Raw genomic sequence first — 27,031 nt, forward strand, 5'->3', positions numbered from 1 at the left:
AAATTATGCAACATAATGAGCAAATCTAAAATGTAATTGTCACTGCACATTAACAGCAAAATCCAGAACCTCTATTATACTAACAAACTTATTAAATCAGTGAACATTGCATTGCATCAGTCAATTACTAAAACAATGCCAAGATCAGGAACAATCTGATACCCATTACGGGGGGAGCGAGGGCGCGCAAGCAGGGCTGCCCCAGCACGGCCTGGTTCAAACATCCCATGTACTGACATCCTGGATGTGATGGGGGCGTCACAGCCGCTTCCCGTTCCAGAAGAGCAAAGAGCCTGGAGCCACCTCAGCGCTGGGAGCATCCCGGCCCCGCCGCGGGGATCCCCCGGTGCCATCAGCGGTGCCTGGCATCAGGAAACACCGTGCAAAGAGCGAGGGACACGGGGCCACGGGCGCTGCCGGGTGCCCGATCCTGGGCACCGCGACCTCACGAGACTTGTTAAACACGGCATAGGGTGAGCGGGAGGAACCCTGCACAGTCACCCGTGCAAACATCTACAGCGAGTGTGCCTCGCACCTCGGGGAAGTGACCTGGCACCGCACTAACTATGCAAATTAATCCTGGCTAAATCAGGTACCTGTTGGTTTGTTTATTTGGCACTGCAGCCGGGCAGGAGGAGCTGGGACAGGAGAGCGGCTCCGGTTCGGCTCTGATGAAACGTTTGCCAACGCGTTGCACGACCCGACCTCCCCACGTTCTTTTTGAGATTAAATTCTGGATTGATTTGCCGGTATCGCACCGCTCGTAGCTCTCGGTTTGTCATGGCAGGTAATGGACCATGCCGGGGACACATCCATAACCCGCCAGCAGCCCCTTCTAGCAGGAAGGGATTTGTTCTTTCTCCCATCTTCCCTATGAGATTATGAAAGTTAAAAAAACAAACCAAACACACACACAAAAAAAATCAGCAGCAAATATTTCTACTGAAACTCAAAGTGCTTGTGTGGTTTCCATCCCTCTGCCCCCGCAATGTGGGTCTCAAGTGGCCACAGAAAAGGCCCTGGACAAACCACCATGACCCCTCTGATTGCAGGAGCCGCAAACAGGAGCCACCGGCCCCTTCGCGCCCAGCGCGGCACGTGGAGATGGCAGAGACAGCTCTATCGGGGAACACGAGCTAATTAAATTTACTGGGATCACTGAAGAGGAAAGTATTTAATATTCTGCATGGAATTTAATATCTGAAAGCATGAACGGCCTTGTTTCATCAGAGATCGGTTCTTCCCAGCAGCTGACGTGTCACCGGGGCCTCTCCTGGGCGCAAAGCCCCGCTGGTCCCAGCCGCCCCGGGTGTCCCCAGCAGCTCCGCTGGCTGCAGCGGGAACGGCGCCGGCAGAGCCGCGGCCCCACAGCCCCCAGCCCCCTGCAGGCACCACGGGTCTCCTGGCTCCCTGGCTCCCCAGCTCCTTCTCTTCCTGCCCTGACAACATCTCTTCCTCTCTCACACACACAGAAGTGATTATAAGCAGCAATAATTTTGCTTCTGTATTTATGTCACCGACACCTTCAGCTAATTCCTGTAACTGCCAGCATGGAAGCACTAATACCTCTGCAAAAGACAAAGCAATTATTTCTAAACATAGCTCGCTTTCCTTGCATTGTCACCAGCCAGATCACCAAAACCCTGCTCCGCTGTCAGCGTCCTCCTCATCCTTCTCTGACTAGCAGGGGGTGGGAAGGAAAAAACCACATGCAGTGGCATCGAGCAGGGAAACAAAGAGCACGTGTACCCCCACCCGCCCCTGCCTGCAGCACCCCGGCCCGAAACGGGGCAAAGTCAGCGTGGGGAGCGACACAGTCCTGCCCGCAGCTGGGGGCACAGCCCAGGGACATCGCCCTGACAGCTGAGATGCTCCGGTGCCTCATTTGGGTGAGTTGCCCTTGGCCTCGCAGCACCCACCTCTGCAGCAAACACCGTCCAGGTGACGGGGACCCAGCTGGGGACGGCGGCCCCCTGGGGACGTGCCCGTTTTCAGAGGCGGGAGGAGGGAAAGGCTGAGTGTGGAAGACGGGAGCTGCTGCTCCTGCCGGCCCCAGCGCATCAGCTCCCGTTCAGCCGCCCAGACCCCCTGCTCCTGCCCGGGCGACGGGAACGTGTCACCGCACCCAGACACGGGCACGCTGGCGGAGCTCCCTGCGCCGGGCTGGATGGAGACGCCCTGTCTGCCGCAGGACCCTCCGCACACCAGCCCCATCATCCTATGGGTCTGCTGCAAGAAATCAAAATGAGCCATAAAATGACAAGTGAAACAAGGAATGTAAAGAGTGGAGAGAATGTAAATCGTGTCATTAGCGCACGGACAGCACTTGCAAAGTGCCTGTTCCCCAAGGAGGGGGAGCTCCTGGGCTGGCTCTTCAGCATGGGGGTCCCGGGGGTCCCCAGCCTGGGTGCCCAACCTATTGAGCAAGCCCTGGTACCCACAGCCCTGCACATCCCTCCAGGTTTGCAGGAAGCCCCCAGACACAGGGGCCAACCCTGCCCCACCAGCCCCCCCTCCAGACCGACACCGGGCAGGAGCAGCGGCCGCAGCATTGACGAGCAGCCACGGCATTAATGAGCAGCCGCAGCATTAACGAGCAGCCGCAGGCTCCCCACCAAGGGCTGGAGGGAGCCGGTACCTGGAGGCAGCGGCACACCTGGGTGACCTACATATTGAGCACCGATGGAATATTTAACAGGCTCTCCAGCGGATTGTGCACGAAAAACTTCTGGGCTCTTGCAGGCAGTGGAAGGTGCGTAACGAAGCCTCCGTCCCTAGACAGGTCCTGCTGCCCAGCCCGGCGTTTTGGAGAGGCTGAAGGGAACAGGCAGAGGCTGAGCAGGGAGACACCGGAGCAGTGGCTGCACCCTGCACTTGGCTGGATGCTCATCAGCATCCACATCATAGTCACAGATGGTTTGTGGTGAAGGACCTTCCCAGCTCCCCCAGTGTCCCCCTGCCACAAGCAGGGACATCTTCACCAGCTCAGGGTGCTCAGAGCCCCGTCCAGCCCGGCCTGAGGTGTCTCGGGGTGGTTCAGCCACCACCTCTCTGGGTACCGGGGCCAGTGTAAAAAATGTGTTCCCCAATGGCTCCACGGGAAAGCATTGGGGATGCTCCTGAGCACCGCAGCCGGGTCCCGGGCGATGAAGCTGACGGCCAAGAGCTGCAGCGGGTGCTGAGGGTCCCACGGTGCCGTACAGACCTCCCAGCCCGTCCCCGCCGCCCGGCTCGGGGAGGGGACCCCACCAAGGGACACACGGGGACAAGGGGGAGAGGCCGGCTTCTCAGCAACTGCCCTTAAAATACTGTCATGACATTTCATAGCCAACCTACAGTAGCACCGCCAGTAATTAACAGCTAAGTTTTAATTAAACATTGATTAGCAACTAATTAGTCTAATGATTAGTCACCTGAAGGAGACAAAGCAAAATACTGGAGCTGCCAAGATAGGAGCAGGAGAAGGCAAATGATGAAAGACGAGAGGCAGCTTGAATTCCCCTCCGCTTCCCTCTGGGCCAAACGTTTTCCCTTGTTTTGGTCCTTTACAAATGAGGCCTGCGATGTGGATTTTCCTAATTGCGGCAAGTCAAATAGAGTCTCAAGTGAGTGATGTGGAGGAGACTGATTTTTGTCACATCTCCCATTAGATCCAGCCCACGAATGCAGCTGAAGAGCCTTTCCCCACTGGAGGAGTCTCAGGCTCTGCCACCGTAACAAAGAGGGGGGGTCTTTGGCACCTCTGCTCCCACAGCACCCCAATGAGAAAACACCCCTTCTGGCGATGAGAGCACTTCCAGCCCACGGCGCGCGCGGCTGCCCCGGCGCAATGAAACCCCAGAGGCTGGGGCGGCGCTTGGGGGGACAGGCAGGGAGCGCCCCGGGATGTGCGTGATTCAGGAGCCACCCGCCTGTCCCCGGCACCAACTGACCTGAGGGACCCGAGCAGGAACCCCCGGGGCATCTAGGACCCGCAGCGGGGGACAGAAGGGTTAAACACCATCCCCTGCCTCCCTGCAGCCACTCGCTGCAGCTGTATCGATCGCTTCACATCTCATCAGACTCGGATCGGTACTGATCAATGGGTGAGGTCAGGGAGAGGCGGCTGAGTGGATACCGATACCATCCCCCCTCCCGCCGGGAATGGCGTCCACTGGGAACCCCCCCAGCACCCAACCCTGAGCCTCCTGAGACCCTTTGCAAAGGGGCTTCTCCATCCCCCTGCAGAGCAGAGCGGAGCGGAGCGGAGCAGAGCAGAGGCAGCGGCCAGCAGGGCCTGGCAGCCGCCTGCTCCTGCGGGACGGGGCTGGGCTGCTGGCACCGGCCCCCTGCGGACCGGGACAGCTGGGAACCCGGGCACGGCCGGGAAAGGAGCGGCCGTGCGGGAAGAGCCCGGGCACCCGCGCACCCCTGGCCTCCCCGTGCTGCCCACGCTCGCCCAGAACGTCCCAGATCACACGTGAGCTCCATCCAGCTAAAGGCAGGAGAGCTGTTCCCAGCGGGGAGACAGCAGCCCCGGCTGCAGCTGTTTCATGCTTCTCTCCAAAGCAATCTGCTACTTAGGCTCCTCTGTTCTTCCCTCTTATGCAACTGCAGAAAATGTAGAGGGGAAAAAACATCCCCTAGATGCTAATTTATCTGAGGAGCTTGAGCAGGTTTGCACAAAGCAGCAGCTCCAGCAAGGGAAATAAAAGGGAACAGCCGCGTCTCAAATGCTGCTGCAGAAACCTGCCCTCCCCTGCCCCCCCACTCCGCACTCTCCGTGCTCTGCTCGCCCACCGGGAGAGGCAAACCGGGGCTGGTGGGTGCAGTGGGTCACACATCGCACCTGCCCCATGGCTTTAGGCGCTCCCACGGTGACAATGCCCGGGGAAGCGCAGGGGGCACCCCAGCAGCCGCCCTGACCTGGGCACCTTGGCACTCGGGAGCTCGCCCACGGGTGATCTCGGGCTCCACTGCCCCGGGCACACGGCAGACGCCAGGGAGCTGGGGGCAGCTGCTCCATCCTCCCCACACCTCCCTTCCCGGTCCTGGGCACCTTTGGCAGTTGTAGGTTCAGTGATGCAAAACGTAGTTTAACAGCAGCCCAGGCTGGTGGGATTGATTTCTTGTTTTGTTTTAAGTGCAGCTAATCTAATAGTTAATTTATTTAAATTGATAGGGCAGAGAGAAATTACATTTCTATCTTCTCCAAATAGATTGTACTGTCTGCTGACCCCGGCGAGCCGACGAGCCGGGCTAAGGGCCCAACGTGCCTTCCAACAGCTGCCTTCATCAGCCTCGAATATTTTTCAATTCATTACGGCCATTTTAGCAAACACATAGTATAGATTTTTTGTTACAACAGTTCTTAACCAGTTAGTTGTGGGTACGCTGGTACCTGCCTTAACTGCTTGCATTAAATTTTTCCCTCCAGAAAACCGACCCACGGAAACCAACTGCCTCGCACGTCCCTGCTCTCCCTGCCCAGTAACTCCAGCAATGAGTAGATCGCTCTTATTCTCCGCTCAGCTCTTCTGATCCATCCTGATGAGGACCTTCCCCTCACCTCCAAGTTACCAGACAGAGCCCAAGGGGAAGGGGCCAAGTTTGGGGGGTTGTGGGGGGAACCACCCCCCAGGTCCCCCAGGAAGCCCTGTAAATTGTGTTTGTGACCCCAGTAGGAGGTAATCAAGAGGGGGGCCGGTGGCAGATGCAAGAGACAGCAGCGAGGCTGGGGCGGGTGATGAAGCCCTTGGCAGAGGCTCCTCTGCTTGGTGGGAAGAGCTGATGCACGCCCAGCACCCCTCAGAGACCCCCATACCCCTCAGAGACCCCCATACCCCTCAGAGACCCCCCATACCCCTCAGAGACCCCCCATACCCCTCAGAGACCCCCGGCCTCGCTCAGCTGTCGCCCTCCTGTCCAGCCCCGTGCCGGATCCCCCGCGTTCCGTGCCTGCGCCGGCCATGCCCCCGCTGCCACCGCGGCTGCACACACAGCACTTTGCAGATTTGATGACGCAATAAGGGGCATCAGAAATGCAACTTGTTGCCTATTTCCCAGGGTAATTAATTTCATCTGTATTGAACAAATTACATAATTTGAGGATTTCTGGGTTATGGATTAAGTAAAGACCAGATGAGAGCATCCTCATTGGCTCAGAGATTAATTAACAGCACGAGGTGAAGCGAGCTCTCTGCTCTGCAGGATTCTGCGCTGGTGCGCTGTTAATCCACCTGCCCGGCCCTGGCAGAGCTCGGCCTACGGGGCACGGGAACCCCGGCCAGGGCTCGTTCCCACAGCAGGACATTGGGGGTGCCAGGGAATTAAGCCGAGCTTTAAGGCTTCCTAGAGGCCTCCCTGCCCGGTCTGATCACCTGTTCTGGCCCAGTGGCGGGCAGGACAGAGCCCCTGCTGCCAGGCAAAGCACAGAGCACAGGTTCAGGGGCGCTCGGGGCACCTGGTGCACCCCCAGCCCAGGACCCCTTCATCTGGGGCACCCCCAGCCAACACCCGCCTGGCGTGGCTGGATCCTCAGTCCTCGCCTCTCGCAAATTGCGTTATTCAGAAAACACAAACCCCAGGTGAATCTCAAGCTCACTTGCAAACACTGAGGGACGGGTTGCAGCTGCGCACAGAGCAGAGACCGAAGCGTGAGGGATGGGGAGGAGGACGGGGGTCGCTGTCGGGACCCTGACGCGGGGCAGCGTCCCCAGGTGCCACAGGCACGGTCCTCGCCTCAGCACCTCTCCCAGCGGGGCAGCGCCGAGCCCCTGGATGTGCTGGGACAGCAGGGACCGCAGCAGAGCTCCAGGGGGACGGGGTGCTCCTTCATCCTGCCTCGATCCCAGCACCCTGCCAGGGCACTGCAGCCACATTGCGCTTTTGTAACCACGCCAGCGGTGTTCACTGCAACCTACTGCTCCCGGCCCAGGGAGATGTCCTGCCCGGCCCCATCGCCTCCGCCCGGCCCTGGTCCCGGGCTCGTGCTCAGTCCAGGGATCTCCCCACGCACACCTCAGACTCACTGAAAATTTTCTCAGTGGGTCCAGAAAACAGAGCTCAGCGCGGCGTTTGTTCACCAGCCAGGCCTTTCATTTAACGCGCCTTGCGATGCAGGATCAAAGATCCAGAGCAGCACCTAATTAATTGTTTTTCTCTTCTTCTGTACCATCCCCTAGTTGAGCGCCGAGTCCCAGAATGTAAAAGCCTCCCTCTCAATGACTCTGCATAATGAGATGGATTTGTACTCCAGCAAATTTGTTCAGTTTTATGGAGTATTATATGAAAATGCTGTGAAATTAAGTTCTGTCTTTGCTATCACGCCACGGCCATCAGAGCGCTTTTATGTATGGCACTGAGACTAAAAGATGGGAAAGTGAGTCCTTGCCGCAGTAATGTGGCAAACGGGGAGAGGGAGGAGCCGTGCAATGAGGATGACATGGTGGAGGGCTAGACTGGGGAGATAACGAAGGAAACAAGAAAGCGATGCAGATGAAGAGTCGCCAGCCAAGAGCCTGGAACCGGAGCGGCAGCAGCCACGAGGCGCTGGCAACGGGAGAACCGGGGAGGGATGGGGAGGGCTCCCTCCTCACAATTTCCCCCCGCAAAGTGCTCCCCTTCCACCCCCGCACGGGCACCCGCACGCTCGGCGCTGTCCGGACACGGCTGGGAACGCCCCGGTACCAGAACCGCGGTGTTCAAGGCCAGAGAGAGCGGGGGCGGAGGGGCTGCCCCAGCCCCGGGTGCTCCCGGCACAGCCCCTGCCCTTGGGACGGCGGCACCGCGGGTGCCAGGGAAGGTGCCCAGCACAGACAGGGCCATTCCAGGTTGGAGGTGGGAAGAGTCCCCCCCGCCCCCAGAGCCAGGTCCCTTCCCTGCCCGCAGATCCCGTCCTCTTCTGTCCCTGCTCCCCCATCTCTCCCATCCCCAGCCCTGCTCCCCCTCCTCTTCACACCAGCCCTGCTCCCCTGCATTTACCCCACAGTGATCTATTTTTTCCCTTGGCAACTTTATAGCCCGTTTCCCTGCCTGACAGCAATTAAGTAGATGCTTCACTTCCAATCCCATGGCCCATAAACATTGGAAAAAGAAAATGTTATAAAGAAGAAAACAATCAAATCTGCACGCAGATGCCTGCATTCGCATACTGACATGGAGGGAGGTCTGCGGAGGACAGGGGGCGAAGCTGGGAGGTCGTCACTTGCGCAGGGGCTGGAGACCCCCCCCCACACACACCCGCAGCCTCCCCCTCCGAACGTGCACGGGGGCCAGGTTTCCATGGTGCAAGAGGCGCGTTGTGCCCGTCAGCGGCTGCAGCTCATCAGCCCCAAGCCCCCATGGCCAGGGTCAGCTCCCACTGCCCCTCTCCTGCCCTGGCACACACAGAAAGGTACAACGGCCAAAAACAACACAAAAGAGGTGGCGGCAGCAGCACCCCCTGTGATGTGTGGGATTTTTTTGGTGCCTGCCAGGCCCCAGGCCTCTGGGGACCAGCACTGATGAACGGCACCGCTCAGTTCCCCGTGAACACCTTCCCTCTGCCGGGCTGGCCGGCGGCCGATGCGGCAAATCACGGCACCATCCGCCACAGAGCCCCGGCCACCCCGAGAGCTGCTCCCCACGGCGAGAGGGGAGACCCCGGGAACACGGACCCTGCGCCGGGAACCACTCACAGACACTTCTGATTGCCATGACAACCGTAACGGGGTGTCTGCTGGTTTGGGAGCGCCGGGGGGTGCAGGAACGTGATTGTTGGGCACAGAGCAAGATCGGCCACTGCTGCAGTGCCCTGAGCACAGGTCTGCTGGTCCTTGCACCCCGAGCCAGGGGGTGGGAGCCCTGCCTGCACCGCCCCTGCCTGCACCGCCGCCCTAGGACACAGGCTGCGGAACAGCGGCAAACGCAGCCTGGCTGAAGTGAGCTCCTTCCCCATCCCCAGCCGAGCTTAAGCAAAAACTAAGAAGAAACCAGCAACCAGTTAGCCAGAGAGCACACAATCCAGGAGATTACTGAAAAGCCTGGACACGGCTGAGTCCCACAGCTGTCAACAATATCTCCAAGCTATTAAGAGAAAAATCAAGATGTGGACTGAATTAGATTGGCCATAGGTGAAAAATGGCTCAATTATTTCTGGTGCCAGAACCACAGAAGGACATTTCCCTCTGTTCCTGATCCACAACCTCCCACTAATTAGCAGACCTAGCAGAGAGAAAAATGCTTCAAGCTCCAGAAAGAGTAACAGCAAGAGACCCAGCACAGGCGCAAGCATTTGTATGCGCGGCACAGAGGAGCCCGGGCGGGATCACACGGGTCTGACGGGGGAGAGGTTCAAGCCGGTTTTTGCTGCTGGGAGGGCGGCTGCCCGCGCCGGCTCCTCGGGACGCCGGGGTTTGGAAGGGATGTCCCGCTCCCGCACCCCCGCCGGCTCCGCAGCCCGTGTGCCGTGCCGGGGCAATGGCCTGCGGGGAGAGGCGCTGGAGAGAAGGAGGGATGTGGCACGTCAGGGTCAAGCGTCCTGAGCCTGCGGAGCCAGAGCCGGGCTGAGCTGTGAGCGGGGCTCAGGCCTGGACAAAGCTCAGAGCAGAACCCAGCCCAGCGCTCCGCAGGGGCAGGCTGGGGGGCAGAGATAACTACAGGCACCACCTCCCCAGCCTCTCCTCTCTCCTTTCATGCAGGGATCTTCTAAAACAACCGATGCATACAACCAAAAAAAAAGTTACCCGGAGCCGAGCCCTGCCCCCTCCCTGACCGACTCGGGAACACGCTGTCACCAAGAAAAACGATGCTGGCGAGGGAGAAATCCGCTGGGGTTGCTGGCGATTTCCCAGGCTCCAGCCCCAATGAGTGTTTATCAATAGTTTCAGGATCTGCCCGTCACAGGCGCTGCCCAGGAGCGGGGGTGCCAGCCCAGGTTGGGGGGGGGGGGGGGGGTCAGCCCAGGCCACTGGGGAGGAGGAGGGGGCTGTGCCAGCCCCGCCACGGCAGCGCAGGGACAGTGAGAAGGGAAATCAGTTAACAGCTCCTCAGGAACAGGGATTCGCCAGCATTACAGGGAAAGGTCTGCTCGCTTGGCTCTAGCAGGGCCACACTTAAATGGCGCTCGGTGACACAAGGGCACATCCCAGGCCGGACACCACGGCCAGCGGGGGACAGCTCTGCAGGAGCAGCAGTGGCTGTGCGCGCTGAGCTGCCCAATTGTTTCGCTTGATGCCACCTATTTATGAGAAACAGTGAAGACCCATTTCCTTTATACCTTTGTAACACTCCTGAATTTATAGAACAATCCTATACCACCTCTACTGTCTCTAACCAAGAGAGTCCTAATTTATTGGTTTCTTCTCACACATAACACGTTCTTTGCCTTTGATCAGCCTTGTCATCCTTTTCTTTACCTTTTCTAGTTCAACTACCTCCTTTTCGTGATTGGGCAACCCAAACGGCACACAGCGTCGGCACCGTGACGCGGGGTGTTACACCTTGGCAGAACGCTGCTGCCTGGTTTGTTCTCAGCCTGGTTCCCAATAACTACGAACAAGCGATTTGCCTTATTTGACTGACACTGGGCACCGAGATGGCATTTTCACACAAGTACCCTCAGCGACTGCAAGGTGCCTTTTCCGAGTAGGAAATGTTAAATTAAAGGCCAGCTTTGTGTTTTTCTAGTTAAGAACGTGTTCTCATCTGCAGTACTCAGACCTGGCAACACTCACCCGCCATTCTGCCACCCAGCCGCTCACCCTGCGGGATCCTCCCACACCCCTGCCCCATCAGCTTCAGATTAAAACCACCCCAGCTATTCCTGAGAACGGCCAGCAGATGAGAACGGTGCAGGCCAAAGGGATATTCAGTTCACAACTCCCTCACCAGCTCTCCTGGGTGGGGAACACAAACCAGGTACACCCACAGGTCCTCCCTGCAACGCATTTATTTGACTATTTCTTCACAGGTGGTGAGATCCCAGAGACTCAGCTTGCATGAGGACAATGACAACACACACATAAGAGAACAGCATCCTTTTGCACCCCCACCCCCTCCCTGCAGCCGTATTTTCTGTGTGGATTTTTCCTGCCATTTACTGTTTTCCTCTCTCTGAGAGGACTTTACACCTCGCCAGAGAGAAAACACCACCCAGGGATCCCCGGAGCACTTGGCCAGAGCCGCGGAGATCAGCCGGGCCCCCAGCAGGGACGGCTCCTCCTGCCCCGCCACCCGCGCTCCCTCGGGCCCACGGGATAGAACCGGGGATGGATGGGGAGCCGGGGCTGCAGCGCACGGGGCGCGGGCCCCGCCGTCAGCACCGCGGACAGCGCCGGGCGGCCGCTGCGGCCCCAGCCCCGGGCACCCCAGCCCCGGGCACCCCAGCCCCGGGCACCCCAGCCCCGGGCACCCCAGCCCCGGGCACCCCAGCCCCGGGCACCCCAGCCCCGGGCACCCCAGCCCCGGGCACCCCAGCCCCGGGCACCCCAGCCCCGGGCACCCCAGCCCCGGGCACCCCAGCCCCGGGCACCGCCACCATTGCCCAAGCATCAGCCCACGGCAGGGAAAGTGGAGATGTGCAGCCTGATGCACAAATACATGGGGTGAACACGTTCACCGTCCAACACACACACCACTACTTCTGGGAAAAAATCCACCCTTTCTTGTCTCCTCAGACTCCTAAAGACTTTATCCTGCTCGCTAAGGGCTTTGGAGGACCACCCATTCTGCCACCCACCACAAGGTGCCCTCGGCATCCCCACACCCCTGGCCGCCCTCCCAGGACCTGCCACAGGGGTGTTGTTCTGAGCAGTCAGCCCAGCATCCCAAGGCGGAACCAAACTGGGAGTGCTCAGTTTTGCACTCCCTCTGCTAAGAGTCAGCTGTCCCTTCTGAAAGGAACATTTCTTAATTAATATTAATACTCTGCATCATGTCAGATCTTCTCATGTATTTACACTCCCCCTCTAAGCTCCTTCGCTGCCCATCCCTCCGCCAGCAGCAGCGCAGTGACACAGGCTGGGCCTGCGCTCCCGAGTGTTCCTGAGCCCCGGTCCTGGTGTAGCTGTAATGGATCAGTGACACCATTATATTTATAGCTATTGCAAGAGAAAGAAAAAGGCTACTGGGTGTTCATATGTTCTTGTTGTATTATTTAAGAGAAGCCATTTGAGAGCACAGGAGAAGCAGTGTCTGCTCCCAAAAGGAGGAAAAATAATGGAGGGGAATATTTGCAAAAAGCTCAGTTAAGTAAATATTTTATGCCAAATAATGTTATGGCTTTTGAATGATGCATGCAAGATAGTTGAAAGGAGGTGAGGCACAGAGTGAGGCAACACACAGTGCGTGCTGAGTGTGAAGGTGTTCATGGGGGGGAAGCAGAGGAAAACACCACGCCCGGCTGTGCCTCTCACCCTCGGGGGGGGACACTGGCAGAGGCAGCACCGCAGGGCAGGGCTGCCCCAGCTGCTGGACTGACAACCCCCTTTGCTGCAGAGAAGCTGGAGCGAACCTTACAGGGAGGCAGTTCTGCCCCAAGCGGGTGACACCAGCTGACGTGCCGACCCATCTCCTCCCCATCTGGTACCAGCTCCGGGCAGTAACAGTGAGACAAATCTGCACTCCCAGCCCAGCCTGCAGGAGCCCTCCTGGCTCTCTGGGAGGCAAGGGTGGTGACAGAGCAGAGCAGAATGGGGCCAGCACTGGGGAGGACACTGGTCTGACCAGAGGAATTCTCCCCCAGCAGACACATGCACAGGGTGAGCATCTGGCACAAGGTAAGCACAGAAAGGAGTAAAATACCATTAAGCATAATAAGAAATGTACTTAATCAATGAGCTCTGCAGCTGAGGATCAATGGGAAGCAGACACAGCCATTAGCTAAGAAAGCTGAGAAAGAGCCCCAGGCTCTGATGGAGCGGTCGATACTGGGTTTAACTGAGCAGCAGAGGAAGGGTCCCAGCTGGAGAGCAGAGCCAGCGCTCGCCCTGCTCCACTCCTCGGGGCTCAGCTCAGCAGGGAGCAGAACAAGGAGCCCAGGGCTTGGCCTGCTGAAAAGCCTGGTGCTGAGCCCCACAAAGCAGCACAGACTCCGAACCAGACCTGGGTACCCAGCAAGAGTGACAAGGGTGTGAGATGGAATGGGACCACTGCTGGCAGGGAAGAGAAGGGACTAATGCACCTCACCATCACCCAGGGCCATCACTCGGCTGTGGAGAGCAACAGCCAGGGCTTTAGCCATGGGCCTTTCTTCTGCAGACCAAAGGCTGCAGGGAACTTCAGGTGCTGGTCCTGCCCAGGAGGTGCAGGGGGCTATGGGCATCCTGAGCAGCTCACCTAGAGCAGAAGAGACAGGCAAAGCCTCACTCACTGCTCAGGGAAGGCCAGGCTGCTGAGCCATTTCCTCGCTGCTCTTGTCCCGTTGTCCCTCGAGCACGGTGCTGCATTGCTCCCCAACAGCTGTCCCATGGGAGAGGCGCAAACTGGATGGCAAAGAGGTCACCCTCCTAAGGAGGTGCTGCACCAGCCCTGGTAAACAGAGCTGCTGCTGAGTCAGGGTTTGCCCAGGCCCCAACCTTGAGATCCCCCAGTGCCCCCTCGACCCAGCACACTTGGAGCCCGTCCGGGTGGTGCCGGCTGAGTCACCACACACAGGGCTTCCTCAGGAGAGAGTCTTGATTTTCAATCCATGAGCAAATTTAGCGCTCGGGAAGGCAGACAGCCCCAGGCAGCGAGCGGGCACGACGGCCGGGTCCGGCTGACAGTGCTGCCGCTGACTCAGCCCTGGCACCCAGACCCCGCCGTGCTCCTGCCCTGGGCTCCAAACACCTCGCCCAACCCCAGCACTGAGCTCCAGCTCCCTGCTCGTTTCCCCGAGGCTGTCACCCCGCCCTGTCCCCCGCCTGCGCTTGCTGAGACCTGGCAGCCAGAGCCTGACCTGAGCCCCCAGGGAGCAGCACAGGGACTCCTGTGCAGGGGGGCTGCAGGGACCACACACCATTGGCAACGTCTCAAGAGCATTAGAGCCTGCGGTTGTGCTTCAGGCAGAGTTCACGCATGTGCCCGTGCAGGGGAGAAAAGCAGCTGTCCCCGAGGTCCGTCCCAGGGGCGTCCCTTCTCCTGCTGGGAGGGACATCCCAGGGGGCGGCTCCTGGAGCACAGAGCACACACAGCGCTGGATCCCGTCCCCGTGGGCTGGGCAGGACGCGCTCCGGTCCGCGCTCCGGTCCCCGTCCCGGCCCCGGCCCCCGCGGGACGGGCTGGGCAGCGCCGCCTGGCGGCCGGGCCCGGCGCGGGGGGGCGGTGCCAAGGTCCCCCCGGGTCCCGGGAGCGCCCCCTCCGTGCCCGGCCGGGACAACGCCGGGCACCCCGAGCCCGGCCCCGCTCACCGCCCGGGCTCCGGGACAGGCGCCATTTGAGACCCCAGGGGCCTGCCCGCAGCCGCCACCGTGTTCCTCTGCCCGCTGGCACACGGGTCCGCAGCCACACCTGCGGTGACGCCCCAGCACCAGCTTCCCGCAGCCTGGGATTCGGGAGCACCGAGGGAGCAGGTTCACGGGGTGAGACCCAGACTCCTACCTCCCAGCACAGACATCCAGTTCTCACCTGAGGAGCTCCCTGCAGCAACCAAAGCCTCTTATCCAAGCTCCGTGCTGCTTCTCCAGCCTCCCCGAGCTGCTTGGCTGGAGCACCTTCCTCACACCATCTGCCCTGGGGCCCAGGCCAGGCTGCTCCCAGCTCTTGATTTCACCCAGCACACTGTCCCTGCTGCTCTGCTCCCGAATTGGAGACCATTGCCAGCACTTCCTTCCCCTGCACCCAGGTTCCCTGGCCATGCCTGGGATAAAGCAGCTTCCACACCTCCACTGTCCCTAGATGGCAGTGGGAGCGAGCGAAAGCAGGGGCCTGCCCTGAGAGCTGCAGCTGACTCCAGTCAGCTCCACCCAGCCCTCCCAGGTGCATCCAGTCCCCAGCGGCTTCCACAGCCCCCACATCTCCATCCACCCCTCAGTAGCTCCAGGTGCCTCCCCTCCCAGTCACTCAGACCCACGCAGCCACATGGATCCTCCTGGTTTTGCTCACCCAGGCAGCATTACAAGTGTAACCACGAGGTCCTGGCACTCGGTGCTCAGTGACACCAGGGAGCTGCTCAGCCCCTGCTCCCCAGGCGCTGACACTGGGAGCCAAGAGCAGCTCTGCACACATTCACACTGCGGCTGCATGGACGAAGGACGCAGGGTTCGCATAAAGAGCAAACCAGGGCACGTCCAGCTGCTTTTTCAATTCTCTCCTCACCCTCTTGGCCACTTTCTCTCTCTCCTTTTCCCTTCCCTCACCCATTTCCAACAGGGCACATACACAACACCTTAACCACCGGGCCAGCGCAGCTGCTGCACAGAGCAGAGCTGCCCCAGGCAGCACAGCCAGGCCAGCGAAAGAAAATCACCCACTTGCTTTCCCCCAACTCACCATCCATGCTCTGCCCAAGCACACAGCTTCCAGCAATCCCACCCCCCGCAAGGCCCAGGAGGGGCCTCTCCCCACCGCACAGCCTTCCCAGAGACCCCACGCACACCCTACCTCTGCACAGAGGCGCCAGCCAGGTCTCCACCATCCCTGCACATCCCAGCACATCCTCCAGCCATGCTCAAGCAGGGCAGCACCAAGGAGCCCTGGGGGCATGAAGGGCTTTTATAAAGGGTCTCCCAGCCCCTCCCTCAGCCGAGCAGCCTCACCTGTGGAGCCCGGCTCAGCAATCTCATTGCTGGGAGCAGCCCCAGCTGTGCTGGTCGGTAACCGAGCCACAGACACGTGCCCTGCAGGGCCAAGCGGACCTTCATGTGGGACACAGTGTGACATTCCTCACTGAAATTCAAGTGGCACCCCTGAGAAATTTGTGATTTGATTTTCCTTTTAAAAACAAAAAGAGGGAAAAGCACCCGGCCCTGCCTGTCTGACCAAACTGCTCCCCAGCATAGATCCCTGGGGCTGCCCACGCGCATCCACCCCCGTGGGGAGCTGCGGGTCCACCCAAGGGGTGCTCAGCACCTCGATTTTTGCAAAGGCTGGAAACGGGCTTTGCCCCCGCGTGCCGTGTTTCAGACAAACAGGGCTGTTCCATGGCGGGGGACTTCTCTGTGCTCATGATTTCTGTTTTCCAGCCCCTTCATCTGTCATCTCTGAGTTAACTGTGGTGGAAGGGCAGTCTCAGCCCAGCACACCTTTGCAGGGACCCTCTTCCCCAAGCAGGCGCTGGGACTGACGACTCGTGCCATCAGAGTCAGCTCGTTGCACCTTCTCACGGTGCTTCCGAGGATGCAGGACCAGCACGGCCAGTAAGGGGCCTGCGACCGGAGGGTGCTGAGCAGGGACACAGTAGCCCCGGAGCAGCCATGGACGCCTGGTCACACCTGCTCATCGGAGAAGTGCTCGGGATGCCGTGGGTGCAAAATCAACCACATCAGCCTTTTCAGCTGGAGATGGACAGTGTCCCCAGGCAGGGTGGCCAAAGGTGACGTTCTTTATCTGTACCTCGTGCTCCTCGGATACGGGATATCAAAATGTGCCTTGAGACACTCCTGTTATTAAGTGATCCTCTGAGATTAGAGCAGTGTTTCCACCTCCCCAGCATCTTTTCTCTCAGTGGAACCGACAAACGCGATAACTTATCGGGACCTTCCCCTGTGCTGTTAGCAATGGCACAAGGACTTATTGACCCACCTCAGAACAACATCCTGAATATTTAGGACTTTCCTGAGCTTGGTAAGTGATAACATCTTTATTATATGAGCCCTTTAAACCCTCGGTGCCTGGCAGGCCCCTCTGCCCTTGCAGGAAGGACAATATCAGACCCAGGGCAGCAAACACCGATAACGAAACGGTTCCCGGAGCGAACCGCAGTGCCGGGGCTGCCCGGCCGGCAGCTCCTGTGCCACCACTCTGGGGTCACACGGCACTCCTGGCGGGGACGGACGGGACCTGGAGGAGCGGCCCCCGGTGGCGGGGGCAGGTGGGGGGCAGGTGGGGCTCAGAGCGGGTTCCCGCGCAGCCTGGGCTCCTTTCCAGCCTGCAAACCAAGCGCCCGAGCCCCTGCTCCCGGGTTTCACACGGGCTCCTGCCACACGAGCAATTCTTCCCATCCGTGAGGACCGAGATAGCACCCAGCGCCCCTGATGGAGGAGGCAGATCTGGTGTTTGACCCAGAAAGACATCTAAGCTAATCTATCTCAGACAGACAAAAACCAGAGGGGCTCATTCTGATATGAAGTGCTGGCTGAAGCCACAGGCCTGATCAGCAACTTCGAGATTAGATAAGAGCCGAACTTAGTCCCATCCCGCATGTATTAACGTGAGCTCTCTGGATGCCAGGGCTATTCCAGTTCAAGGGCACAAAGATGTTCACTTCACTCGGGCTCCTGTTTGCTGCCCTCTCCTTAGCAAGAGGAGTCCCCGTGCAGCAGCGATCCAGCCGCAGCAAAGTCCTCCTGGTGTCCTTCGATGGCTTTCGGTGGGACTACGACCAGGACGTGGACACCCCGCACCTGGACGCCATGGCCGCGGAGGGGGTGAAGGCGCGGTACATGACTCCTGCCTTCATCACCATCACCAGCCCCTGCCACTTCACGCTGCTGACCGGTGAGTCCGCGGCCGCGAGTCCGGCTGCAGCCCGGGGATGGCAAACGGGAGCCTTGGCCATCGGTGACGACACCAAGCGAGGCGGGCGCCAGCCTCGGTGCACACGAAGCTCTAGCGCAGAAACGAGGCGACAGCTGCAGAAAGTGATAGAACTGAACTTGTATTTATCAACGGTAAATAGCACCAGACCAACCCGGTAGCCTCCTTCGATAAATGATTTTCTAGACAAGGGAGATGCACTAAATTTGATCTTTCTGGGCTTCAGTAGTGTACTTGATACAGCACCACACGGGAAATCGTTAGTTAAGATGGAGAAGATGAAGATGAGTACAAAATCTCTAAGGTGGGAAGTAACGGGCTGCGGGGAAGAGCAGAGCGGGCGGCGCTGAGAGCAGACGTCAGGCTGAGGGAGCGCAACAGGGGAATTCCCGAGGAATCGATGCTGGGGCCAATCTTACTTAAGATTTTCAATAACCTTGGCATAAAAAAGCAGAACATGCTAATGAAATGTGCTGATGGGAAGAGGCAGGGAGGTGGTGTCGATACAGGAGGGGACAGGGATATCGTGCAGAAGTAACTGTGTGCTCTTCAGGACCAGAATAATAAAGATGGCATGAAATGTAACAGCACAAAGTGCAAGCTTTTAGTTTCTAATGGGAATTTCTGCTGCACGTTGACCTCACCAGTTGTGAACAACAGAGAAAGCGAAACAGAGAAGCGATGAGTTGCATGCGGGATAACGGCGAACCTGCCTGCGCCGGGGAGGCGGGAGCGCTTGCAGGCGGCACCGGCACATCCAGGGCAAGGGTGTCCCGCACCATGGGAGGAGCAGACATCCCCCCAGCACCCCATTCCCTGCCCTGGGAACCCCCCTTGTAGCAGGCAGGGGGAGGAAGGCGGCAAACAGAGGCAAAGGGAGAGCTGGGGTGGGGTGCGAGGGGCACGAGCTCCCACTCGTCCAGAGCATCGCCCAGCGCAGGGCGAGAGCCCCCAGCCACAGCCTGGCTCACCCCCCGCCCCTCTCCGGACAGGGAGATACCTGGAGAACCACGGGGTGATCCACAACATGTGGTTCAACACCAGCACGGGGGTGAAGCTGCCCTACCACACCACGCAGGGCATCGACAGCTGGTGGGACAACGGCAGCCTGCCCATCTGGATCACCGCGCAGAGACAGGCGAGTGCGGCCCCGCTGCCCCACGGCCCCACTGCCCCATGGCCCCGCTGCCCCACGGCCCCACTGCCCCACGGCCCCACTGCCCCACGGCCCCACTGCCCCATGGCCCCACTGCCCCACGGCCCTGCACCCCCACAGCCCCACTGCCCCACACACGCGGCTCCTGCTGCTGCCGTGGTGGAAAAGCCACAAGCAAGCCACGATCTCTAGTGGCCATGAGCTAACACCCTCACCGCAAACGCAACCTAATTAGACCAGCAAAAAAATTAAATCCCCAGACAGCGGCAGGAATAATTACGATAATTCTATTAAAAATAGCAAAAAATAATAGATGCATTTCAGCTTTATTAAGACATTAATATAATTGGTTATCCTTTTCCTGTTTAAAGAAGCCTCAGCCGGTTCCTTAGGGAGCACCACGAGCCCAGGGGTTCCACGCGCTCCAGGGCACGAACCCCATCTCCGCAGCCTCAGCCGCCCCCCCCGGGCGGTGTGGCCGGGGCTGCTCCCCGCTCCGCTCGCACAGCAGCAAGGCTTCCCCAGGAGGCTCTGAGACAGGACCTGAGACCTGGCCCAAGACACGGACCTTTGCCTGTATTTACCTGCCAAATTGGTCCCATTGACTTCAGGGTGAGAACTTGAAGTAAAACACACCCTAATGTCTCGATGGCCAAGAGCCAGCGGGTCCATGCAGACTACAAACGGGTCACAGTTTCCAAAGTTACAGCTAGTGTTACTAACACAGTGAGAAAACCAAAGTGCAGGAGTTCTGGGAAGGGCAGTGCTTTCAATTAATCACTTTTAATTGGCAACAAGCAAGAAAAACCTCATTAGAGGTAGACATTAGGGGGTTGAATGAACTAACCGCGTTAGGATGTGGTTGCACTGACAGATGGAGAGAGGCTGCAGAGCAAGTGCAGGTGAGTTTACGCAATGTCTTCGCTGACAGGGTTTAAAGACAGGCTCGATCTATTTCCCTGGAGGAAAAGCAAAATATCAAGGGGAAGAGGTGAATATGAAGTTGGTGGAGCCGCCCTTGTTCAACTACAGCAATGAAACCAACTGGAGAGAGAACATTGACACCACCATGGAATGGTTCACGGTGAACAACCTCGACTTCATCACGCTCTACTTCGGTGAGCCGGACTCGGCGGGACACAAGTACGGCCCTGAGTCCACGCAGAGAAGAGCCATGGTCGAGCAGGTGGACAGAACCATCGGTTACCTGAGGCAGCGGATCCGGGAGAGCGGCCTGGAGTCAAACCTCAACCTCATCATCACGTCCGACCACGGCATGGACACGGTCATAAAGACCAACGAGATTCACATCCAAACAGTAGAGAACTTCACCTTCCAAGACATCGAGTTCGAACTCTTAGATTATGGACCAAACGGACTGCTGTTGCCAAAAGAAGGAAAACTAGAGCATGTGTATTCAGTCCTGAAAGACGCCCACCCAAACTTACACGTGTACAAGAAAGAAGACTTTCCGAGGAGATTTCACTACGCCAACCATTCCCGGATCACCCCGCTCGTGTTGTACAGCGATCCAGGATATGTGATCCATGGGGTAAGATGTACGCACAGACATACTGCACTGACTTTTGGGGATCTGCCTCTCTCCTCCTGCCCTGCTCATGGCACCCCAGTACCTGCCTGGCTTCACGCCTTGGTCTCCCAACAAATGAATGGAAATTCCAGCTCTTTGTCTAAAGACTTTGTCTGCAGTTCAGACAAACAAGGGTCCAGAAGTCTTGGAACAAGACTTGAACAACACAGAACCCCAGTTGCAGGATCCTCTCCTGGCCTGGCATTCAGGGAAAGCTCAAAGCCAGGGCCCGCAGGCAGCTTCCCCAGCGAAGCTCCTCAGTACAGCAAACTCTGGATGTGCTGACATTTAAGGGGGGAGCTTGCAAGGTGTAATTGCTTGAAAGCTGTGTCTGGGCAGCACCCTCCAGCTTCTACAAAGTTTAACGTTGTTAGAGCAACTTCAAAAACTCGAAGAAACCAAACAGACCATTAAACCCCGTGGCTGCAGAACGCGGCACACGAAAAGCACGCACGGGAGGGGGGGATGAGGCCCATAGAGCTGCTGCTCTGGAGCCCGGGCCATGGGGGGGGCTGGGGGGCTCGGGCACTCACCCCTCTCTCTCCCTTGCAGCGGTACAAGGTGCAGTTCAACAAGGGGGAACACGGCTTTGACAACGAGGCCATGAACATGAAAACCATCTTCCGCGCCGTGGGACCCGCCTTCGCGCGGGGGCTGCTGGTGGAGCCCTTCGACAGCGTCCACGTCTACGCGCTGCTGTGCCGGCTGCTGGACATCGCCCCCGAGCCGCACGACGGCTCCCTGCTCGCAGTGACACCCATGCTGCGTCCGTGCGGGGCACCGGGAGCGGGAGCGGGTGGGAGCGGGAGCGGGACCGCCCCGCCGGGATTCCCGCGGGAACAGCGACACCTGGCGGCCGCCGCCCGCCACGACTCCCGCCACTGAGCGGCGGCTCCGTGTCCCCGGCCCTGTCCGTGTCCCCGGCCCCTCCGGCCCCATCGCCGTCCGCTGCAGCGTGCAGCTCCCCGGGCTCGGCCCCGGCCGCGGCAACCGGGCCGGTGCCACCTTAGAGGTGTCTAAATGTCCCCGACATCACAGCAAAGCCACCCGCAGCCCTGTCGCGCGGCAGCAGGGGACGCACAAGGTGCTGAGGCCAGTGAAGCGCCGTACCGGGGGAGCAGAGTGGGCGCCAAATCCTCCGCACAAGCTCCCCCGCGTCGCGGCGAGCGGGGACGGGGCTGCTGCTCACCTGGGCACCACGCCAGGCTGAACTCCTCCTCTCGGCTTCGCAGGTTCAAGCGCTCCTCTCTCTCCCACCAAGAAGCTGCCGGTGATGCTGGGAATTGCTCTTGCTCTGGGATGCTGGGGAGGACTACACTAACCCCCGCACAGGTAACCGGCCCTAAGGACACCCGGAAAAGCGCCTGCAAGTGCCCTTGCCCAGGCAGGCACACGCCTGGACATGTTTGTTCTTGGCCCCTCCAGGTGCTGCCCACGCACAGCAGACCCTTTGCACCTCCAGCACAGGGACTGTGGATTTTTACTGCTGGGGTCAGCACTGACAATACCCAGAGTTTGTGGGGCTGGAAGGAAGGGCTGGGCCTCCCCCCAGCCCCCTGCCTGCCGCTGCCTGACCCCTCTGCTCCCAGCCCGTGTGGCCGGGGCTGCGCTGGAGAGCAGACGTGTGAGCATCACGGGGGGGAAGCCTCATCCCTCGCAGCTCTGTGTGTACCTGTGTGTGGCTGCAAGAGAAATAGGATGTAAGTTTGCTGTTTGCCTTCACTGCGCGTATTTGCCTGGAGACCCATCAAGACAAGCAGTTCCCAATCAGATTTCCTGGCCCTTGCAGTACTGCACGCCCCCAGCCGATACCCACAGGCTGCACATACGTGAAATGAGTAACAGCAGCGCTGTGCTTTCCTGTCTCGGCAGCCTCCGAGTTCCAGGCAGCTCTACCAGAAGTGTGCAGAGATGAGGAAGGACGTGTCTCATGATGACAACAAGCCCTGGTCTCAGAGAACTGTACAGAGTTCCCAAAATCTCCCCAAATTGCTGATCCAAGTTCCTCCAGAATGACTGAGTCCCAGAAGGAGATGCCTCTCCCCAGTCTTGGGGTGCACACTGGCATGCACCACTGGGGGAGCTGGCACCCACGTACAGCCTGACAAGGGTACCCCAACTGCCCCGTCTGCTCCAGACAGAACAACATCAACTCGGTTTGGACCAGGGGCAGTTAATACCCAATGAGCACCTAAAGCAATTAAAAGCAATCAAAGTTCTGAGTGTGCCAGGAGGCTCCTGTAAGAAAAAAAGAGCACCCAGGATGTCTCAGTGAGGCTGGAGCTTGGGGAGGGAGCAGGACAGCCCGTCCCACAGCCCCGGTCCCTGTCCCTCCAGTGGGACGTCAGCGCGGCAGCTGCCCGGACCCCATCCCAGATGCTGAAGTGCCTCTCCCCAACCCTGTGCCTCAACTCAGGGGCTCGATAAACATCTGTTGCCATAGAGACTTGCTCACGCTGCCTTCCCGGCATCACCCGACCAGATGAAACAAGAGACGCACGCTCCGCTTGGAAAAACAGGAAGAAAATGTTTGGCTTGAAACAGTGCTGGGGGTGGGGGTCAGGCTGGCAGCACACGGCACAAACAGCCCGGCAGCAAACAACGGGGGGGCTCCAAAAGGGGAGCGCATGGACCAGCACTGCAAATGTTATTTAAAATAATATTAATAATAACAGTGCATAGCAACTTTCCCAACGATCTTGTTGGCGACCTTGGGACTTTCGGCACAGATCAGCACAACCGTGCCCATTTTACAGACAGCATCGCCAGCTCGGTGGTGAGGCTGGTGCCCAGGGATGCCGGCAGGGCTCAGAGCCCGGCGCTGCCGGAGCCGGCGTGCCCCGCGCCGGGCCCTCGGGGTGCCGGCCGTCGGCCGCGGCAGGTACAGAGCAGGGCGCTCGCAGGGCCAGGCCCAGCCTGGTTCCCAGATCTATGCAGACAACATAGAGTTCATAGCGATCAACCTTCTGACATGAACCTTTTCCCACTAGCTGATTTTTGCCTCAGCCATGAACAGGAATTGAGCTCCTGATTCCACACGCAGTGTTCAGTGAGACGCGGCTGCCAGAAAAGTCTCCCGTGAGGCAGATACCGTCCTGGCTGAACACGGAACCCGACCATACCCTGCCAGAAGATTTCCACTGCCCCTGAAATCGCCCAGTTTGCCGTTAGACGTATCCTGGAGCAGCTGCTTGCACTCGGACTTGGAGGAAAGAAAAGAAGAAAGCCTTGAACACAGCACTTCTTTAGTCCAACTGCGATGACAGCCCAGCACATCCTCCAAACTCGTTCCTTTGCTTCTGCTCCAGCCCTGGCGGCTGTCCCCGCTCCGCCGCCGTGCCCGGTGTCCCGCTGCGGTACCGGCAGTGCCGGCTCCGCTCCGCCGCCGTGCCCGGTGTCCCGCTGCGGTACCGGCAGTGCCGGCTCCGCTCCGCCGCCGTGCCCGGTGTCCCGCTGCGGTACCGGCAGTGCCGGCTCCGCTCCGCCGCCGTGCCCGGTGTCCCGCTGCAGTACCGGTAGCCGGCGGGCGGGGGCTCCCGAGCCGCGCTCACCGCCCCGGGAGCGCCGGGGGCGGCTCCTGGGAAAACCCTGTCCCGAGCACCTCAGGGCCGTTAAGCCCGCGGTGCCCGGAGTTACCGGCCACTGGCCCAGCTCCGGCAGCTGCCCCGCGGCAATGAACTGCTGCCAGTCTCGCCGTGACAGCCCGCGGTGGCTCCCACGGGCAGGAATGACCTCAGCGCTCCTCGGTAATAATTACACAAAGCTGGAGCTCCCAGCGGCACAAGGCAGGGCTGGCGCAGCCATCTCTGGCACCGCTGATCCCAGGGTGCCCAGCATGCAGCACCAGGACACGCAGGGCTGCTCTGAGTGATGACCTGGAGACACATGTCACACAATTCAATCTTCCAGCCCTTTCCTCCCCTCTGACAACACAGCCCTGGAATGACAAGCGCTCCAAAGTCCCAGGCCGATCCTGTCCCCCGTGGGGTGCAGGGGTTTCGCCTCCCAGACACGCAGAGCTGTGACAGCCCCCCCGGCCACCGAGCCCCCGCTGCCCAGCCCAGGAGCAGTCTCAGGCAGCCGCTCCCTGGGCAAACCCTGCAATCCAGAAAACGCTCAAATCTTGCACGTTCCAGCCCCTCCCTTTGCATCTCACACCTCGTACACTTTGACCACACCACATTTCCACCAAACATTGACCCAACAGACAAAGCCCTGCCTGGCGCTGCCGGCAAACCGGGCACTGGTTTGTGCTGGTGGACACAGGTGCTGCCTGGTGCGCAACCGAGACCCCTGCTCCTCCAAGTGCCGCATCTTCCCATGCCCAAGTAATTCATTCTCCACTGCCCCCCTCCCCGGGGCTGGGGGTCACACAGCAGGGAGAGCCCTGCTGTGCATTGCATCCCAATTTGCTATGCATTTCCACCCCATTTGCTTCCCTTTCTTTTTCCTGCACTAGAAAGATGCTTGCTACCCAGGGGTCCCCGCTGCTCCAAGATGGTAACGTAACAACAAACACACACACGTATTTATTTATGGCATACACACAGTTTGCAGGAAAACCGCTGCCTCTTGAAACGCCTGGTCCAGGGGTGGCATGAACCCCGACAATTCCCGCACACAGCCACGGAGCCCGGACACGACGCGCTCGCCGCTCATCCCGCCCTGCAGGCTGCACAGCTCCATACCCGGCTGCACCCGCCTGCGTGCCCAAATGATACGCAGATCTCTGTGCTTCAACTGGCTGATGCCTCGGGAAAACAACCACGGTTTGCCCACAACAAACATGGCCACCATGGCCCAGGCGCTCACCAGGCTGGCCCCAGTTTCCTCTCTGAAGTCAGGAATATTAGGTGCACTTGGCACCCCCTCAGAAAACCCGGTCGCTATTAACCCCGACCCAGGAAAGTCCCAAGCCCGCAGCACCGGAGGGAAGCACAGGGCACCCCTGCCAACGCTCCTTCTTCCAGACGGGTCCAGGCACAAGGTGCAAGGTCAAGTGTTCCATGGAAGCAGCTACAGCCCTGACTCCCACCCTGCGCCTCCCCAGCCAGGGCTCTTTGCTCTGCGAGCCCCTGGGGAGCGGACGGGTCCCTCACAGCGAGAACAAAGCCTGACCAGACAGGCTCTGGCTGATGCCTGGTCCTGCCAAGCTCGCCCTGCAGCCCTGCCCGTGTGCCGCTCCATCCCCAACCCGCCAGCAGCACTGTGGATTGCAGTAGGAAGGTCCGGTCTCACCCTCCTCCCACAGCAAACCTCCACCCCAGCATGACAACCCCCCCTCTACCGACATAACGCAGGATACACGGCATTCCTGGGATGTCTGGCTTACTTGGGAAGAGCTACAAAATTACATGGCAGCAGATTAGTTCAAGAGCGTCAGTCTCATTTTTAAGATGCCAAAGGTTTTCTCAGCAACTGCTGAATTTATTTGCTGTGCTATCACTTAGCTCGGCGGAAGCTGGGGAACGTGGTGGCCAAGCTATTTACTGCGTGTGCCCAAATTTCTCTGGGAAGACAAAGTCTCTGTCAGGGATGGAGAGCCCTGAATTCAGCCCAAGGGCACTCGCGGGTGGAGCTGCAGCTTTGGCGGCAGCAGACGGGCACCTCCTGCACCTCCCCGGCAGCCGTGCCCAGCCACAGCCTGGGTGCCCTCCGCGGCAGCTCGGGCCAGCGATGCCCAGTGAAACACCACCACGGGGACCGTCCCCTCCGCCAGCTCGGCAGAAAGGGACATCCCGCTGTGCCAGGACCCGTCACTCCCCTGCTCCCCCAGCGGAGCTGCAGGCACACAGGCAGGGGCGAAAGGCACTCGCAGACAATTGTTTTTCAACACTAAAACATCCCAAAACGCCAAAGAGAAAGACGGGCAGTGCTGTGGCACTCCTGGCGCTGGGAAGGGGCAGACAGCTATGATCCCAGCAAGCTATTGCTGGGCCCCAGAGCAAAAGATCTCAATCGCAACATAAAAACAAGATTTTAACATCTAAACAAAAGTAGGATTTTTTTATTCACTTCCTGTTTTTGTAAATCTTCAAAGCCACCGGTTCAGGCTTTTTTAATGCTTTGAGTGATTTGTTCTCTCCCTTCTTCTTTACTGAGAAAAAGCGAGATTTTTTCATTTAACCACAGGCTTCCATTAAAGATCTCAAATAACGGGAAACCTGCAACCAACCTGAGAAAGCTGCCGGCCCAGAATGGACGACAGCCAGGGCTCCATGGGCTTTGCGCTGCGAGGAAACACCCGCTCTGCCCCGGCCATCACACGCGGCTTTTGAAGCGTGCAAGATAACCTGCACCTGCAAAGTGGGAGAACTGGAAGAAAGCACAGAGCCCAGTGCGGCCTGGGCACTGCCTGGCTCCCAGTAAACCCAGTAAACCCCCGGGGAATTGAAGATTTCCAGTCCACAAAGTAGCGCAGCCTTTTTCCTCCTGAGAGGCGAAGGGGACTCAGCTCCCCAGCGAGGGGGAGGCGAGAGCGGCGCTGAGGCCGCACAGCACTAACGAAACGTGGGTTATTGCTGGAACCGAACGGCCTGGGGCTGCGTAAGGACGGAGCCACCGCGCAGCACCACGCCAGGCACCAGCCTCCCAAATGCTGCACACATTCAATCCCCCAAAGAGACCTGAATGCTGAGGACTGCTCCCGC

The 27,031-nt window shown here is 59.2% G+C and overlaps 2 protein-coding genes across 16 annotated transcripts in view; one reads left to right on the top strand and one right to left on the bottom strand.

Moving 5' to 3' along the window:
• The window catches only part of RBFOX3 (RNA binding fox-1 homolog 3), a 135,037-nt gene that overhangs the window by 105,771 nt on the left and 2,235 nt on the right, over window positions 1-27,031 (bottom strand). The gene's annotated exons all lie outside the window — the stretch shown is intronic.
• Window positions 17,355-21,702, top strand: ENPP7 (ectonucleotide pyrophosphatase/phosphodiesterase 7). Its single transcript, XM_065852688.1, has 5 exons — window positions 17,355-17,595; window positions 18,627-18,772; window positions 19,722-20,342; window positions 20,934-21,147; window positions 21,614-21,702. Exons 1-5 carry the CDS (start codon window positions 17,355-17,357, stop codon window positions 21,700-21,702), a joined length of 1,311 nt encoding a protein of 436 aa, XP_065708760.1.

This window comes from Patagioenas fasciata, chromosome 18 (assembly GCF_037038585.1).
Source record: "Patagioenas fasciata isolate bPatFas1 chromosome 18, bPatFas1.hap1, whole genome shotgun sequence".
Classification (NCBI taxonomy): Eukaryota; Metazoa; Chordata; class Aves; order Columbiformes; family Columbidae; genus Patagioenas; species Patagioenas fasciata.

Excerpts from the sequence above, each read along its gene's own strand:
- ENPP7 (XM_065852688.1), top strand. The coding sequence starts at position 17,355 with ATGTTCACTTCACTCGGGCTCCTGTTTGCTGCCCTCTCCTTAGCAAGA. Across the intron at positions 18,773-19,721 it reads GGATCACCGCGCAGAGACAG|GGTTTAAAGACAGGCTCGAT; the intron begins GCGAGTGCGGCC and ends CTTCGCTGACAG. Across the intron at positions 20,343-20,933 it reads CAGGATATGTGATCCATGGG|CGGTACAAGGTGCAGTTCAA; the intron begins GTAAGATGTACG and ends TCTCCCTTGCAG.